Below are 14,385 nucleotides of genomic sequence, written 5' to 3'. Positions count from 1 at the left end.
TATGAACGTTGAAATTTTATTACGTATAAGTACGATATGTATCCAATATGCGTCACTATGACGCTTAAGAAAAAAAGAAAAAAAAAAGAAAAGAAAAAAGAATTATAAATAAAATAGAAAAAATATCGTATTTCTCTTCTCCATAGAAATAATAATAATAATTAAAAAAGGAAGTATTCTGCAACGAGAATAATATTATATAATAAGAATACTACGATTTATGATAAGAAGATCATACATTTTATATATTTTTATCTGGCAAATAATTTATTTTGTATGAAAAAAAAAAAAATAAATAAATAAATAAAAAAAAAAATAAAAAAAAAATAAAAAAAAAATAAAAAAAAAATAAAAAAAAAAGAAAAGAAACAAATATTTTAAACTTCTAATAAAACGCAATATATATATATATATATATAAATATATATATATATATAAATATATATATATATATATAAATATATATATATTTCGATTTTCGAATAATAAGCTACTTACAATTTAAAAATTACGTTTTTTTTTCGATTAACAATGAATAAATATGTAAATGCACAATAGTTATAACTAACCGATACGGATTTGATTCATATTAATTCATTTCTTTTAATATATACATAAAGGTTAAAAAACAAAGGTCTCTTATGGCTTATGTATGTACCTTCATGTTCTAAACGTGCTAGACAACATATTCGTACGATGAAAGAAAATTTTCATTAAGAATCGATAATCACAGAACTGTCAGAAATAAATTCGTTCTAGCATTGCATTATTATTAATAATGAAATTCTTATATATTATAATCATATATTAAAAAATAAAAAATAATGAAACAAACAAAGAAAAATAAAAACAATATATTCTACAATTTTTAATAAGATCACATATTGTATAGACACATAAATTTATATATTTCCTTAATTGTTTTTCTTTTTTTTTGATTTTCGTTTATCATAATTACTTGAGATAAATAATATTCCAATTCAATTATTGTAAAGAACAGTATTAGAACAAAATGACATTTTCTTTTCTTTCTGTTTATCCCCACTTAATATTTTCATATTTCCCCACTTAATAGAATATCCCGTTCATAAATATGACAAGAAATAATATAAAACCCAGTGACTCTCGGACTGTTGATCAGATACAAGTATTTATATTATTATTTTCATTTTTATGATGATAGTGCGAATTTTTTTTTCTTATATATATAAATATATATATATAGTCTTACATAAATATGTAGATAAATATGTACATTATATGAACAAATGTATGGATCGCCAACAACAAGGACCTGTGATATATCTCAAACAGGGAAAAATTCAAGGTGTTATTAAGCACAACGTTTGCAATAATAATGATAATTATTTGGCATTTCGAGGAATACCTTATGCTAAACCACCGATCGGCGAGCTTAGATTTCAGGTATTTAATATTTAATTGAAATGATCTCTTTTCAATCAATATCCCTCTTTCTTTTCAGTTTGCCAAAAAAAAAAGAAATAGAAAAAATTAAAAAAAAGGGAAAAGAAATTACATATCATTTTTCTTACGAATATACGTTGATAATATCGGATCATTGGCAACTAACATTACCACTTTTTTTAAATAAAAAACTATTAACATCCAAGAGAAATATTTTCAATAGAATATATATATATATCAAATGAAATATGTATATAGAAAATTTTTGATTTAATTCATTTAACATTTCGAAATAATTCTTCTATCGGTTCCATAATTGTTGTATACAGAAAAAATGCAATATCATTCGAACATTCTATATTCATTCTATTTTAAATATCATTTTATATGATTCAATTAATATATACATATATACATATATAATTTTAATATTTATATTTAATATAAATTTAATTTCTTATTTATTTTATTATTAATAATATAAGCAATTGTTTATATTTAATATTTATTTAATATATTAAATTTTTGTAATTACGAACGAATCATTAGGATCCATTACCAGCGGAAGGATGGGACGGAATAAGGGATGGTTCGAAATTCGGTAATATTTCCATTCAATTAACTACGAGTGGTAAGGTAATAGGTAGCGATGATTGTCTCTATCTAAACGTTTATAAGCCAAAAAGAATCGAGATATCTGTAAAACTGCCGGTAATGGTATGGATTCATGCTGGCGCTTTTTTTTTGGGATCAGGAAACGATGACATGTACAGTCCCGATTATATCATTCGAAAGGACATCATACTCGTTACGTTCAATTATAGATTAGGTGTATTAGGTGAGTAAAAACGAACATCATTTCTGTTCGATAACATTATAATTACAATTCTAATTATATTCTCGTAAATATCGTCGAAGCGGTATTTGAAAAATCAAAAAAAAAAAAAAAAAAAAAAAAATGAACGTTCCTTTTTCCTAATTAAAATTTATAATTGCAATTTTTATTTCTTCTCTCTCTCTCCCTCTTTTTCTTTCTGATAAAAACGAAAGAGGAAAAAAAGAAAACATCCCAATGATTATACAGAAAAAAAGAAAACTCTGTAATCCGTATTATTTCGCGCATAGTTATATATTTATCTTAATGAAGACATGCTTTAGGATTTCTTAATCTGGAGGATGAGGTTGCACCGGGAAATCAAGGCTTAAAGGACCAAGTAATGGCATTACGCTGGATCAGAGATAATATCGAAGTATTCGGTGGTGATGCTCAGAACGTAACTATATTTGGTGGAAGCGCTGGAGCAGCCTCGGTTCATTATTTAACAATATCACCGTTGGCAGAAGGTAGATTTTTATTCATTTCAATTTAATTGCATTTCTACCTGGGTCATATTTTTAAAATGGTAAAAAAATTTGAAAGGATGATATTCACAAGTACAAAAGAATTAAATGAATTTTGTATAAATGGTTTTTTTTATTCTGTTTTTGTCCTATATATTTTCTCTTTTTCTTTCCATATTACGTATCAGAAATTGGACACATATTCCGTAGACACGACATTTAAGATCCACATTCCTGAAAATCTCGTCTTACCGGTATCCCTTTTTTCTTTCTTTCTTTTTTTTCATTTCTTTATCTTTTTCTTTGTTTTTTTTTTTGCTCCTTCAGGATTATTTCACAAGGCTATAGCGCAAAGCGGCACAGCCATGAATAGTTGGGCTCGCACATCCGGCGAACCAAGAAGATATGGTTATCAGTTATCAGCTATGTTAGGTTTCAAATCGTTCGATCCGAAAGCCATCGTTGATTTTTTAAGAAAAGTGGAAGTTAAGAAACTCGTCAAATATCAATTGTATATAATACCGGAGGTAAATAATATATCTTGGTTCTATCGATTGGATCATGCGGACAGTGTTGTTCGTTCCATTTAAATAAATAAAAACGGAAGTTATGTACTTTTTAGGATAAATTAACGATGTTCTCGCCATTTTTACCAGGAGTGGATTACAAATCGAAGAATCCATTCTTAGCGCAACCACCGGAGATCGCTATGCAACTTGGCACTAAGGTACCATTCATGTTAGGGTTCAACGATATGGAAGGATCCTTTTTTATGGGTGTTCATAAAAACTCATGTAAGTCGGTGATGTTTATTGTCATCGATAGAAAGAAAGGGATTTAGTTTATATTATTATTACAAATTAATGATAATCTGTTTAAAATATTCGAACGAATAAAATTAAAACGCTCATATAATTTCATTAACGAATATTTTTCTTCTACAGCGACTATTTTGAAAAGAATTCGTCAATTAAATGTCAATTTCAAGGATTTAATATCGCCATATCTCGCGAAAAAGCTTCAAGACAAAAATATCACGATAAATGATTTTGAACGTTTGTATTTTGGTGAAAAATTGTTCAGCGACGAACTTTCCGAAAATCTAATGCACTTTTTAGGGGACGTATTGTTCCTTCATCATATTTTTGAATTAGCACGAATCTTGCCGAAGATAAATAAATATCCGGTGTACTTATACAAGTTCTCTTATGACTCCACAAATGCTACCTTTATGAAGAGGGCCATGTGCATTCAAATACCAGGTAAAAAAAAATAAAAAATAAAAAAAAAAAAACGAAAAATAAAAAAAAAAATAAAGAAAAAAACATGGAGAAACTTTTATCTTTTTGTGTGTATATGAAAACACATATTATACATAAATCGCTTCATATTTGTTTTTTTATACTAGGAGCTACACATGCCGATGAATTGTCTTACATGTTCTATGGGAAATTACAAAAATATTTATTATTGAAACCACATAGCCCTGGTACGAAAGATTACAAAATAATGGAATATTTTACGCAATTGTGGTCTGATTTTGCTAGAACAGGGTAACGTATCTTCCAATTTATTTCTTTATAACCACACCCCTATAAATACAAGGACACACACACATACACAAATAGATATATATGTATATATATTCGCATGAAATATTGTCGACTAAATGATTATTACAATCGTCCCGTAGAAATCCCACACCGACTACTACAGAACTTATTCCCGTTTTATGGGAACCTTTGAAAAAAGATGCCAATGAATACAATTATTTCAACATCGATGAGAATTTACGAATGGAAAGTATTCCAATAGGTACAGAAAGATTCGAATGGGATACGATAAGGAAGAACAATTTATAATAATGAAAAATGTTTTGTTGAAAATTGAATCATATCGATATTCAGACTAATATTTTGACATTGTTTTTAATCGGACTAATTCTCTCTCTCGCTCTCTCTCTCTCTCTCTCTCTCTCTCTTTCTCTTAAATCTTATCATTATTATATTATTATTATTGTTGCAATATTTGTAATTGTTAATAAATATACTTGTTGTTTTTGTTTTACAACATGTGACTTTGCTCGATAAAACTTTAACCATGGTGTAAATTTGTTTGTTAAAAAAAAAAAAAAAAGGAAGAAAGTAACGAAAGTAATGATGATGACCAAATATTTTAAGAGGATTTGAAGAAATTGATTGACGAGAAAGACAAAAGAAGAGCAAAAGAAAAGAAAGAAATGCATTGAAAATTGCATGTAAATAAGACACACAAATACGCATATATATATACGTATGACGTACAGAGAGTAATGAGGTAACGTGGTTGATAACATTCAAGTAAACGCTACTCGCCTAATGGCTAATCCGTTTAGTTATAGATAATAAGTTAGTACAGAAAAGAACCACTGTGTCGCTTCAATCGCATTTAGTCGATGGAATCGCGAATAGACTGGCACGTACGTGTTCTATCTCGTTTAGTTACGTTTAGTTCAACGCCGGTATATTTTATTAGAGTTATTGTTCTTGATCTTTGGTAAGATTTTTATTATAAAAGATAATAAATTAATATTAATAAATTAATCGATAAATCGTTACAATTTTTCATTTGTATATTTAAAGATGAGGACTTTGTGAAACGAAAAAGGAAATAATTTCGATCAGTAGAAATATCAGTGGCTTCAGTAAATATTTTTCTTCTATTATCGCGGAAGGAATAGAAGACAAGGTCGAACGACAAGTGACGTCTATAATTAGTCATCGACGAGATTCGTGATAATAATAACAACACTACTCGTTAACGAACTATTCAACAAGAATTTCAAGAAGAAAGCGGTACGCGTGTACACGTGTTTCATTATTATTAGCTTATTTTTCTTTATAATTTTTTTTTTTTCTTTTTTTTTTTTTTTTTTTTTAAGGAAGAAATCCCAAAGTTACACACACACACGCTCACATATATATATTTATATATATCACTGATCTCGTGAATTATTTTTTATAATCAAACTAAAAGTTCAACGTTCCTCTTGTTACAATATTTATAATAATCGTCGATAAGACGTTCATGAAAGACATTCCTTTGTGATCGCCTGAATATCGAAGGTGGTGTTAGAAATCGTAACCGTTAGAAAGAATTGTAACCGGCAATTAGATACAGACGGATAAAATATCGATCGTAAAGAAGAATGAAATAAAAAGGATCATTTTCGAGGAACAAACAAATACGTTGTTTCATTTTACAGACAACGAGTGATGTGCGTATATAAATAAATAAATAAATAAATAAATAAATAAATAAATAAATACATAATGCGCGTATCTAAATTGTATTAAAGAATAGTATAATAATTTGAAATTTTTATTTTCTGTTCTCTAGAAAAGTAATCATTATGAGTTTAATGACGCCATATCTCGAAGCGATTCAAGCGATTCCAGGTGACACGCCTACCGAAAAATATCGATGGATATCGAAAATGATAAAAGATCGTATTAAAGTTGAGGGTACGGAATTCGATTTGAATATCTGGACGAATATTATAGGTCAGCCATTGATACCACTTGTAAAAATAATTGCTGGGAATATGTTAAAGAAGTACGATGTCGTTACGGAGGCATTAAAATCGGAAGATATGTTTGTAGTATCGAAAGCACTCAAAGCACGTTGGTATTTCGATGGACATAATAAGAAAATAGTAAACGTTGATTTCTTCTTTGAAAACATCTTACCTTACGTGTCCATGAAAGTTAGAGCACGAATTATAAAGAGTTTATCGTGTCATTTGGGAAGGAATCATCCTAAATTGGCCGAAAAATTTTTTATGGCATTATCGAAAGCTTATGGCATAGATCAATCGATAATTTTATTACGTAATTGCAGCGAATCATTCATATACGATATCGTAGTTCGTCATAGAATTGTAGTTTCGAGTAATGTATTGAAAAAATGGTACTTAACCAAACCGAATCTTGTAATACGTTATTTGAAACTCGATCAGCCAATGGACGATCCTTTGTTTCGTAATACTTACAGGGTATCCGTTCACAAATATATAGACTTTTTACCGTCATTAATAAAATATAATCTAAAAGATTTCATCGAGATTTTTGAAAGATACGAAAGTAATCCGCCAGTGATAAAACTTAAGATTAAGTGTGCCGATATGTTCCTTAAAAAGGCTACACAAAAGTTCCTAGAGAAGCCAAAGTTATTTATAAATATGTTGCCCCTTAAACTGATAGACTCCGACCGTATGGATATTATATTCCCGAAATTAATGCCAAAGGATAGAAACAAATTTAATACAAATCAGATGTTGAAGTATCTCGAGTATTATCCAGATGAGAAAAAAGCAATGCTCTTTTTAAAATCCTACAAGGACGTTTATAAGAAGAACTTGTTCGATGATCTAACCAACGTCACGGATAGTTTACTTTGTATTTTGCCGATCGATCAACGAATAACAGAGGCCCGTCGGTTGAAATCGCAAAAGTCGGCCAATTGCACATACGAAACGAATTACAAATGTGTATGGAGGTGTTATTTACCGACGAATGAGATAATTCCTACGATCATAAGCGAAGTAAATAAGACCAAATATACCACGGACAGAGTAGCATTGATAATGCAGATAATTTATTCCTGTAAGATAAATCAGGATGACGAGGCATTATTTAAAACTTTAGAATATATCAATGTAAGGCACAAAAACGAGGACGCTAGTTTTTGGTCTTCTTTATTTGAAGAATTTCGTAATATTTACGATCTATCGAAATTGAGCAAAAGGCATTGGATCGTCATCAATGAAATTATCGAAAGGAATTACGTTATGGATCAATTATGTGGATTTTATTCGTCGAAGAACAAATTTCTATTGGAATCAGCAATTCGTTTTCGAATGATGAATGATATGCCGTTGGAAAAAATATTAAATATCTTCGTCGATGTAGAATTACAAAATTGGGAGGACAGGTGGATCATATTCAACGATGACGCTGAATATCAACGAAGGTGTTTCGATAATATCGTCAAAATAATAGTAAAGAAATTTGAAACGAAAGATCCTAATTGGGAGAAAGAGAACAAGTTGACCGTGACAAAGGATCTTTTACTTGCCATTAATAATTACAATGTACGGCATGCAATAGGAAAGAATACAAAATGGGGAAAATTGTCATTGAAAAATTATCCATGGCTTATGGAACAGGTACGATCGATAATAACCAATGTACCGCCGATCGATAGCTATCTCGTTAAAGATATTAAAAGGTATTTGAAGAACGATGAAGATCTTTACAAATTGTGGATGATGGAGGAAGAAATTGCCGGGGATATTGATTCTGGAAATGCTCTGGCACAATTGAAAAGGAATCCGGAATTTGTATTGAAACGTTTTTCCAATTATTTAGACAATTGTGAGATAAGTACGCGCGTTAGAATGATGAAACGTTTCATTACTAGAAGCCGTTGGTACAAGGACATACCGATTAAATTTGCGGAGGAAGCTATGAGACGTCTTAGGGATGAGAATAAAGTTTATTATTTACAATTCCTAGGTATGCTTCTATATGGGAAAACATATGCGAAAATCATCGATCCGTATATACCTAAAGAAAAAATGATCGACATTGAACCGAACGATGCCAATAACAGATACAAACTATTGATAAACGCTTTGAGGGGTATAGTTCTGTCTGATCCGCCTGTACCGATTGAAATAATCGCTAGAATATGCGAAAGTGATTACCTGTTGACGGCTTTACAGGTTATAACAAATGTATGCGATCGAACGTCGATAAGCAAGATTAAATTGTTCGCTAAAGATTTAACCGATAAACGTGTCTCAGTTAAGAAACACGGAATAAGATTAATCTGTAGAATTGAAACGCTTCAAAATAGTTCGGATTTTCTTTTGTCACAATTGAAAGAGGAAAAACATTATTCGATTCGGGAGATTATAATAACGAAAACCTTTGATATGTTCAAGAAGGAACCTGGACCGATTACCTGGTTGACATTGAAAAAATGCATAAGCGAATTTAAATTGGAAGATTGGCAAAATTGTAAACATCTGATTAATCCAATGACGAATATTCCCACGGAATATATATTTGATTTCATTCATATGATCATAAAAATGGCGGAAAAAGCCATTGTTCAGATGAATGGTGTCGATGATCGTACGATAAAGTGGTACATAGAAACTATTTTCGGTAAAATAGACGAGGCTACGGCTAACATTTTACCGGATGATTATTGCGAGAAGATCATCGAGAAATATCTATTCAATTCTGATTACGTTATGCAAGATACATTTAGAATATTTACGGTAAACAAATATCTTTTATTGAGGAAGGACAAGCTCGAATCGAGATTCGCCATTTTGATGCGTATCTTTTTCAATGCCGTCAGAACCGGTTGGAATATGCCGCATCCTAAAAGAGCACATTTCTATCCCATTAATTATACATTACGCGTTATAATACACGACATAATTTCCCATCTATTGAGCGACAATCAATACGATTTAAGAATAATCCATGGAACTTTGAAATTATTCAATGAATGTTTGACACCCGAAATGGATATTACTTCATACTTTTTGTTGATAATAACGAAGGAATATATTGAATCGAAGGAACTATATGTATTTGCGTTGAAATTGTGCGATAAAATACCAGAATTGGTTTGTGAGTATAGTCCCCTTTATCCTACAAGTATAATCGATGCCCTACAACATTTCTTTGCTATCATTCGTATCGATAATCTCGAGGAAATGAAATTAATCGTAATAGAAAATTTGATCAAATGTCCATCCATTTATGCTCAATTGGTCGCAGTGTCGATTTTGCCGATTATCAAGATACCGGCCAATATTCCAAAATACGATGCATTGGTAAATATACTTCGTAATAGTAATAATGCTACGATTAGAAGTATACTTTATACGAAGATCAATGCAGTTGGTTTTTACAGTTGCACCGTTGATCAATAAAAACTTAATTAATAATTTTTAATTTTCATTTTTTAATACATTAAGGAAATATCTACATATTGCGACGTTAGATACATATTTTTTTATATACATAGCTCACATATATATATATATATACACATACACACACAATTCGTCAATTTCTTTAAAAGATATTATATAAATTATCATCCTTAAGTACAAAGTTTGTCATATTAGTATCGCCTAATGCGTTATTCATTAACAGACTCATCATTTTTTTTATTGTTATCATTTTCTCTCTCTCTCTCTCTCTCTCTCTTTCTCTTTAATCAATCACTGTAAAATCATTACAATAGATCATATTTTTATTCATCGTATAGCTATGTAAATAATTAATAGTAACAAGCGTGAACAAAAAGTAGAGTGATATTTTTATAAGATTTATTTTTCTTATCTTCTTCTTTTTCTTCTTCTTCTTACGCTTTCATTTATTGTTATGCTTATTAATAAGTTTGTTTATTACTTTTTTATATGATGCGCAAGAGCGTGTGTTATCTTATTAAAAAGAACTTTGCACATTTTTCCATTGGCTTATATTTATTCTCCATATATAAAATCCTCTTCCTTATCTCCCTTTTTCCTCCCTCTCCCTCCCTTCCCCCCCCCCCCCGTCAAAAAAAAATATTACAATAGATATTCTTTATCTAATTCAATTTTCATATATTTTATATCTCTTCATATATATATATATAAAATAATAATATTAGATATTAATTGATTGATAATATCTATAAATATTTTCTATCATATAGAATTATATAAATATATAAATGTATCAGAAATGAGGATTAAAGGTTACTTACACGATGCATCGAATCCTGTAATAAAATCGGGACAAGGAATGTAAGCGGTAGATCCGGCTGGTGTGTCCGGCCAACAGGACCATCCATCAAATGTCGTAGGACAGAAGGGCTCTAGAATGATACGAGAAAAATGACTTTTTGTAATTTCATGTTATTGAAGATAACAATTCGATTTATGAAACATCTAGGAAATATATAATATTATTACTTAACGCGAGTTCACAAATAATCTTTTGAATACATTGCATTTGTTTAGAGAAAAATGTATAATTCATAATTCGTGTTAACATATATATATATAAAAAAAAAAAAAAAATGTTTGTTCATTTAGACATACAAATATCGAACGTTCATTCAATGAAAAATACTATAAAAGTATATTATTTATATCGATACGAAATACACTAAACATTAAAAAAAAAAAAAAAAAAAAAAAAAAAAAAAAAAAAAAAAAAGAATTACTAACGTTATTCGTTTACTTGCAAATAAAATGCCCATACAAAAGTTTTCACATTACTTATTGACCAATGCAATTGACACTATTCGCTCAATCTGTTTAACGTAAATCATAAAAGAAAAGTTATATAGATAATAAAGATAACATGATATTTATGATACGCGGAACCGATCGTGATCGTGTAGTATGATCGAATAATATTAGAACGTGAATTATTTATTGTTCGATCTCTTGTTTATTAGATAGTCATCATTATAAAATCAATTTATCTTAGGATATCGGTTCTAACCGAACGCGCAAGCGTTCTCCTTTACCATTCAATATACGTATTCCCAGGCGTTATCTATGCAATTGCAATTTCGAGATTCACGCAGAGCGAGCACTCTGCCGACGTTGAGAAGCCATCCGGAAGTCCGTTTCGTAAGGTAATAATGATTCCACGCACGTACGCCTCAGTGTCACGCGAAAGCTTTCGTAAAAGTTCAAAGGTCGTTTTTACGTATATCATTTCAAAATAAGAAGAAATAAAATAACTAAAGAAAGGAATTTCCTTTTTTTTTTTTCTTCTTTTCTTTTTTCTTTTTTTTTTTTTTTTTGCCACCCTACAATCCCCTTACAAAATCTTATTTATTATTTATTAATACAAAGTAATAATAATGACAATACAATTTTCAAAATATTCATGACACTTAAGTTGCGATGAAAACAGGATGAAAAAGGAAAAATGAAAAGTAACAAAATCATTTTGTATCGAAGTTATAATTAAAAGAAGATAGTACGACAAGATGTTAAATCAATGAACTTACGTCAACATATGATTAACTGTTCGTGTATAATTTTTTTTTTTTTTTTTTTTTTCTTTTTTTGAGTTTCTGATTCCTACTCAATTACACATTCTGTATGATATACAGAAGCGATGTGATATCAAAAATGTTTTTTATGAATCGAATGAAAGAAGGTTGTTACGGACAAATCGAATTACATAATTCATTATTTGGTACATCATCGTCACGTTCATAAGAGAATCGTATTCGAATTCAAATTCATTCGATGTGTAATATTAAACTGACGTAAATAAATAAGATAAATGCGTACTTTACTTGGATATTTATAGTTCTAAATATTTATTTGTTTACGTGATGAATGAATGAAAAATGGGAGAGAAAAAAAGAAGAAGAAGAAGAAGAAGAAGAAGAAGAAGAAATAAAACATTAAGAAAGGTAAAGAAAAATAAGATAATATTATCAATTAAAAGAAATTTAATCGAATAGGATAATAAACGTAGATAAAAAAAAATTAATATAAGAGTTATCATATCGTTTTACAATTTTTCTCACTTATAATATAAATTGGACGCGTTGGAAAATTTTCATTTTCAATTACAAACAAACGATAGTTAGATAATCTATTGAACGCAATAGAAAGATCTACTCTACGTTTAAAACTCATTTAGTTTATTGTCCGATGCTTCTTATAACGAATGATTTTAACATTTTTTTTTCCTTTTTTTTTTTTTTTTTTTTCCATAATGACACCCTTTATAATTGTATATCTAAAGTGGAGAAGAAAAAAAAAAAGAAACGAATATATATATATATATATATATAGTGTTTTACAAATGTGCATAGTATTTTAATGACACTGCATAAATTTTTTTATATCTCATCCATGTTCTAACTTTGTTGTTATTATTATTATTCAATTTTTCGCACAAGTGCAGTATAGAAAAAAAGAAAGAAAGAAAGAAAGAAAGAAAGAAAGAAAAACAAACAAAAGAAAAAGGAGAAGAGAAATCATTGATTAGGTTGAAATATTCAATAAATAATACTTAATGTTATTCATTTAGATATAAAATAATGAAAACGTCGACATTAATCGATCAAATAATTAACCGATCAATGAATCAAATAATTTCTATGAGTAGAGATCTTATAAATTGTACTCGTTTATTTTTCTACTTTTTTTTTTTTTTTTTTTTTTTTTTTTTTTTTTTTTTTTTTTTTTTTTTTTTTTTTTTTTTTTATACTTTCAGAATTTAAGAAGCAAGGGTGTAATACAATAGGTATACCGGTAATTGGAAGGATAATGAGAGGGAAATAGAAAGAGAAAAAGAGAGAGAGAGAGAGAGAGAGAAATAATGCAATATCATCTTTACAAATTCATATAAATTCATTGAGAAATTCAACTATGTTAATACGAATATCGATTATTTAATACAAAATAACAGATAATGAACGTACACTAGTAATGAAAACTCGTGATACATCTATTCGATAACGTCAGAGCATGACTCACGAAATAAAAATTGAAGATTTCTTTATCTGTCAAGTATGAATGATTCTTCAGTTTGCAGTTGCACCTTCTACAGGGAGATCGTTGATATCTGAAAATTTTGTTCACATCATTGAAATACCACGGATATTGGAAATAAAACACCAATGTAATCAAGGTGGACGATATCGTTTATAATATTATTTTTTAATATCATCGAAAGGGATCGAGAACGAAATCGTGTTCTATATTAGATTTGTATAATTAATCTCAATCACGATGCTTTAGCAAAGAGAAAAAAGAGAAAGAAAAAAATAATATACCGAGTACGAACGTCACATTTAATAATTAATATCGTTTTCTCTAAAAATTAAATTACAATATTATCGTTATTATAAAGGTACCTTGTTGGATGGAACATTTTCAAAATTATATTTCTTAATGTAAAGGAAAAAAAAAAATAGAAAATATTTTAATTGACGTGGGTGAAATTAATCTTGAATGATTATATGAAAAAAAAATAAAAATAAAAGAAAAAAGGGGAAAAAAAAGGAAGGGAAGAGCCAAAAGAAAGCGGAAACGGAAACGGAAACGGAAACAGAAAAAAAAAACGAGAGAGAGAGAGAGAGAGAGAGAGAAAAAGAGACAGAGCGAGGGAGAAAGAGAGAGAAAGAGAGAGATATAAAACTATAATTACAAAGTCAATGTTGATTTCTGAACTTTACGTCATTTGCGATTGGATGTTTTCGATACGTATATACGTATATAAAGCGAAATGAATGCAGAGTTGAGTTAAATAATATTATTTAGACGTAACGGAAGGAATTTGCAAACGAGAGTGAAGGGAAAGGGTGAAAGGAGAAGGTGGTGGGGCAAAAAGTAAAGGAGAAAGAAGAAAAAGACAAAGAAAAAAAAAAAAAAAAAAAAAAAAAAAGAAGAAGAGTGAGGAAGAAGAGATACAAGGGTGAAAAAAAAAATGAAGGTGTTACGGTGTATCATTATTTGGATGACATTGTGTCTGACGTATTCTCAGGGATATCGAATACTTGGAATTTTTGCATTTCAAGCAAAAA

At 29.1% G+C, this 14,385-nt stretch overlaps 3 protein-coding genes across 11 annotated transcripts in view; 2 read left to right on the top strand and 1 right to left on the bottom strand.

The window, feature by feature from the left end:
- The window catches only part of LOC124955383 (calcitonin receptor), a 54,121-nt gene extending 43,026 nt beyond the window's left edge, over positions 1-11,095 (bottom strand). For all 5 annotated transcript variants that reach the window (XM_047509736.1, XM_047509737.1, XM_047509741.1 and 2 more), the window contains exons 1-2: positions 11,064-11,095; positions 10,585-10,695 (exon numbers count right to left, since the gene is read on the bottom strand). In XM_047509736.1, coding sequence (XP_047365692.1) covers positions 10,585-10,695; positions 11,064-11,082 — 130 coding nt within the window. In that variant the 5' untranslated portion in view covers positions 11,083-11,095. The remainder of the gene's footprint in view (positions 1-10,584; positions 10,696-11,063) is intronic.
- LOC124955379 (juvenile hormone esterase-like) lies at positions 1,141-10,303 on the top strand. 5 transcript variants are annotated; one of them, XM_047509724.1, is made up of 11 exons: positions 1,141-1,147; positions 1,244-1,425; positions 1,975-2,263; positions 2,584-2,769; positions 3,094-3,293; positions 3,389-3,560; positions 3,711-4,028; positions 4,175-4,319; positions 4,460-5,301; positions 5,388-5,600; positions 5,687-6,022. In XM_047509724.1, the coding sequence occupies exons 2-9, from the start codon at positions 1,261-1,263 to the stop codon at positions 4,626-4,628; spliced, it is 1,644 nt and encodes a 547-aa protein (XP_047365680.1). In that variant the 5' UTR covers positions 1,141-1,147; positions 1,244-1,260; the 3' UTR covers positions 4,629-5,301; positions 5,388-5,600; positions 5,687-6,022. The 5 variants fall into 5 exon arrangements, with proteins under 5 accessions (XP_047365680.1, XP_047365681.1, XP_047365678.1 ...); XM_047509725.1 differs by lacking the exon at positions 1,141-1,147 and having other exon boundaries at positions 1,185-1,425; positions 1,975-2,026; positions 2,180-2,263; XM_047509722.1 differs by lacking the exons at positions 1,141-1,147; positions 1,244-1,425; positions 1,975-2,263; ... (3 more) ...; positions 3,711-4,028; positions 4,175-4,319 and adding an exon at positions 6,145-10,303 and having other exon boundaries at positions 4,905-5,301; positions 5,691-6,022.
- A 2,280-nt stretch (positions 11,096-13,375) lies between the features above and the next one.
- LOC124955382 (UDP-glucosyltransferase 2-like) overlaps positions 13,376-14,385 on the top strand; it is a 7,005-nt gene continuing 5,995 nt past the window's right edge. Inside the window, exon 1 of the mRNA XM_047509734.1 lies at positions 13,376-14,385. This exon is cut by the window's right edge and continues 311 nt beyond it. Within this exon, the coding sequence (XP_047365690.1) occupies positions 14,289-14,385 (97 nt within the window). The 5' untranslated portion in view covers positions 13,376-14,288.

Source organism: Vespa velutina, chromosome 18 (assembly GCF_912470025.1).
Source record: "Vespa velutina chromosome 18, iVesVel2.1, whole genome shotgun sequence".
NCBI classification, from domain to species: domain Eukaryota; kingdom Metazoa; phylum Arthropoda; class Insecta; order Hymenoptera; family Vespidae; genus Vespa; species Vespa velutina.
The sequence above is the reverse complement of the archived record's forward strand: the minus strand, read 5'-3'. Positions and strand labels throughout refer to the sequence as shown.